Source organism: Electrona antarctica (assembly GCF_951216825.1).
Source record: "Electrona antarctica genome assembly, chromosome: 9".
NCBI lineage: Eukaryota > Metazoa > Chordata > Actinopteri > Myctophiformes > Myctophidae > Electrona > Electrona antarctica.
In genome coordinates, this window is record NC_136790.1 from 57,842,542 (window position 1) to 57,845,364 (window position 2,823).

General features: G+C 49.0%; 1 protein-coding gene across 1 annotated transcript; it reads left to right on the forward strand.

Moving 5' to 3' along the window:
• Positions 1–1,350: 1,350 nt before the first annotated feature.
• Positions 1,351–1,839, forward strand: LOC306930097 (low molecular weight phosphotyrosine protein phosphatase-like; the record flags this gene model as incomplete). The annotated part of the gene is made up of 1 exon (XM_079510840.1): positions 1,351–1,839. The coding sequence occupies one exon, from the start codon at positions 1,351–1,353 to the stop codon at positions 1,837–1,839; it is 489 nt and encodes a 162-aa protein (XP_079366966.1).
• Between the last annotated feature and the right edge of the window lie 984 nt (positions 1,840–2,823).

Consider the following 2,823-nt stretch of genomic DNA (forward strand, 5'->3'; position numbering starts at 1 on the left):
GACCAGTGGTTTCAACCAGTGGTCCTTGAGGGGGTTCCAGGTGGTCCTTGAGGGGGTTCCAGGTGGTCCGGTTCTCACCTGGCTTGGACACAGCTAGAGACACTGGCTAGTTATCTAAAAGAAAAGCTGTCTGGAGATGTAACGTGCCTAAAGATATAGACGCTGAACAAACCCGGAACAGCTCGTTCAAAATAACAGCCGAATGCAAAGAGGTGAGCGAGATGTATGAGCTTTGGCCCGAAGGTACATTTGTACGACGGTTACAGCAGCACAGCACAGCACAGCACAGCACAGCACAGGACAGGACAGGACAGGACAGTACAGCACAGGACAGGACAGGACAGGACAGGACAGGACAGGACAGGACAGGACAGGACAGGACAGGACAGGACAGGACAGGACAGGACAGGGCACTGACTGATGTTTACTTAAATAATATTGATTTACATGCTGTTACATGTGGAAACAGACCTGAGGACAATTCTACAAATGCCTTCTAAATCATGACAGTTGTCTGAAAAAACCCTATAGGGATTAAATAATAGGCTTTAATTGACCTAGATCTACATCAATGTCGGTAAATCTGTTAATGACCAAAAAAATAGAAAAAACACAAATAAAAAGTACGGCATGACATCACAGGTTAAACTCTATGACATCACAGGTTAAACTCTATGACATCACAGGTTAAACTATTCCTGTGGCTCCCCGGCTACTATACCATCACGTCATTATCCCGCCAATTATGCTATGATGACATCTTTCTCCCGCCAGTACCGATCCGATGACGTCATTCTGTCATCTCTATAAGACATCAGTGACCCAGCTTGTGCAATGGACACTTTGGAAGGAAACTGGAAGAAAGTTTGATTCAGACCTTTTAGCCTGAAGAGACTCACGTTTTGGTGAGTTGGGACGTTATTAGAACACATTTGACTTTGGAAGAATACTGGAAGAATCTTTGAACATTTTGGAAGGAAGTTGGACACTGGAAGAAAGTTGTATTTGGATATTTCAGAAGGAAACATTGCACTTTTGGTGGGATTGGACATTATTAGAACACATTTGACTTTGGAAGAATACTGGAATAAACTTTTGGAGAAAAAAAACTTTTGGAATAAAGTTGTATTTGGACCTTTTTAGAAGGAAAAAATTCACTTTTTGGTGGGTTTGGACATTATTTAGAGGACATTGGAAGAATCTTGGGACTTTGTGAAGGAACTTTGGAGACTTGCTTTGGCCTGTTCGTACGACCGGAGCGTTACGACCGGAGCGTTACGACCGGAGCGTTACGACCGGAGCGTTACGACCAGAGCGTTAAACAAGAAGCCACCGCGAGCGGAGCGTTAAATGGAAGCCAGCGGCAGCTCCGCCAACAAGTCGGTGCTGTTTGTGTGCCTGGGCAACATCTGCCGCTCGCCCATCGCCGAGGCCGTCTTCCGCAAGATGGCGACGGAGGCGGGCGTGGCCGGCGACTGGCGCATCGACAGCGCCGCCACCTCGGCCACGAGGGCCGGCAACAAGCCCGACCCGCGCGCGCTGGCCTGCCTCGGCGCCCACGGGGTGCCCGTGAAGCACGTGGCGCGCCAGGTGAGCAAGGAGGACCTGGCGCGCTTCGACCACGTGCTGTGCATGGACAAGAGCAACCTGAGCTACGTGAAGAGGAAGGCCAAGGCCGTGAAGGAGAGCCGCGCCAAGGTGGAGCTGCTGGGCTCCTACGACCCCGTGAGGCCCGGGACCATCATCCAGGACCCGTACGGCGGGAACCACGAGGACTTCCAGACCGTCTACAAGCAGTGCGTGAGGAGCTGCCAGGCCTTTCTGGAGAGGAACATGTGAACGAGTGGCCGAAATGGGTTCTCCGACGGGGGGGGATGGCTTCTCTCTTAGAGACAGGGTGAGAAGTTCATCTCCTTTAGATACAGGCCGGGTGAGAAGTTCATCTCCTTTAGAGACAGGGTGAGAAGTTCATCTCCCTTAGAGATAGGGTGAGATGTTCATCTCCCTTAGAGACAGGGTGAGAAGTTCATCTCCCTCAGAGACAGGGTGAGAAGTTCACTTACCTTAGAGATAGGGTGAGAAGTTCACCTCCCTTAGAGATAGGGTGAGAAGTTCATCTCCCTTAGAGATAGGGTGAGAAGTTAATCTCCCTTAGAGACAGGGTGAGAAGTTTAGGTGGTTCGGGCATCTGGTTAGGATGCCTCTCGGACCAGATGGATTATATCTCCACTGGGAGGAGACCCCGGGGCAGACCAAGGACCAGATGGATTATATCTCCACTGGGAGGAGACCCCGGGGCAGACCAAGGACCAGATGGATTATATCTCCACTGGGAGGAGACCCCGGGGCAGACCAAGGACCAGATGGATTATATCTCCACTGGGAGGAGACCCCCCTTTCTTTCTTTCTTTCTTTCTTTCTTTCCTGTATCATATATGACAAATGACAAACACCGTGCAACCCAGATTCGGCTCAAACAAGAGCTTAAATTAATTTCGCTCCTATGCCACTAAACTGTGGAACTCCCTAACCGCTGCCATTAAGACATGTGAATCCCTAAACTCCTTCAACACCACTCTCAAGTGACGTTTGGACAGTTTGATATGTGACTTGGGTCACTTCATGTGGTCGTTGCATTCAGACTGAGACAGATCTCCTCAGATCGGATTTAAATCAGATTTGAAACCACCTCTGGATGTGAATCGAGTCACATTTGAAGAAATCTGATTCCATGTGACCTGTCTCTGCATTTAGACTTATTTAAGCATACTAATTTTATTATTTATATCTTGAAGGCCTGATATACACTGGCAGCCAAATAGC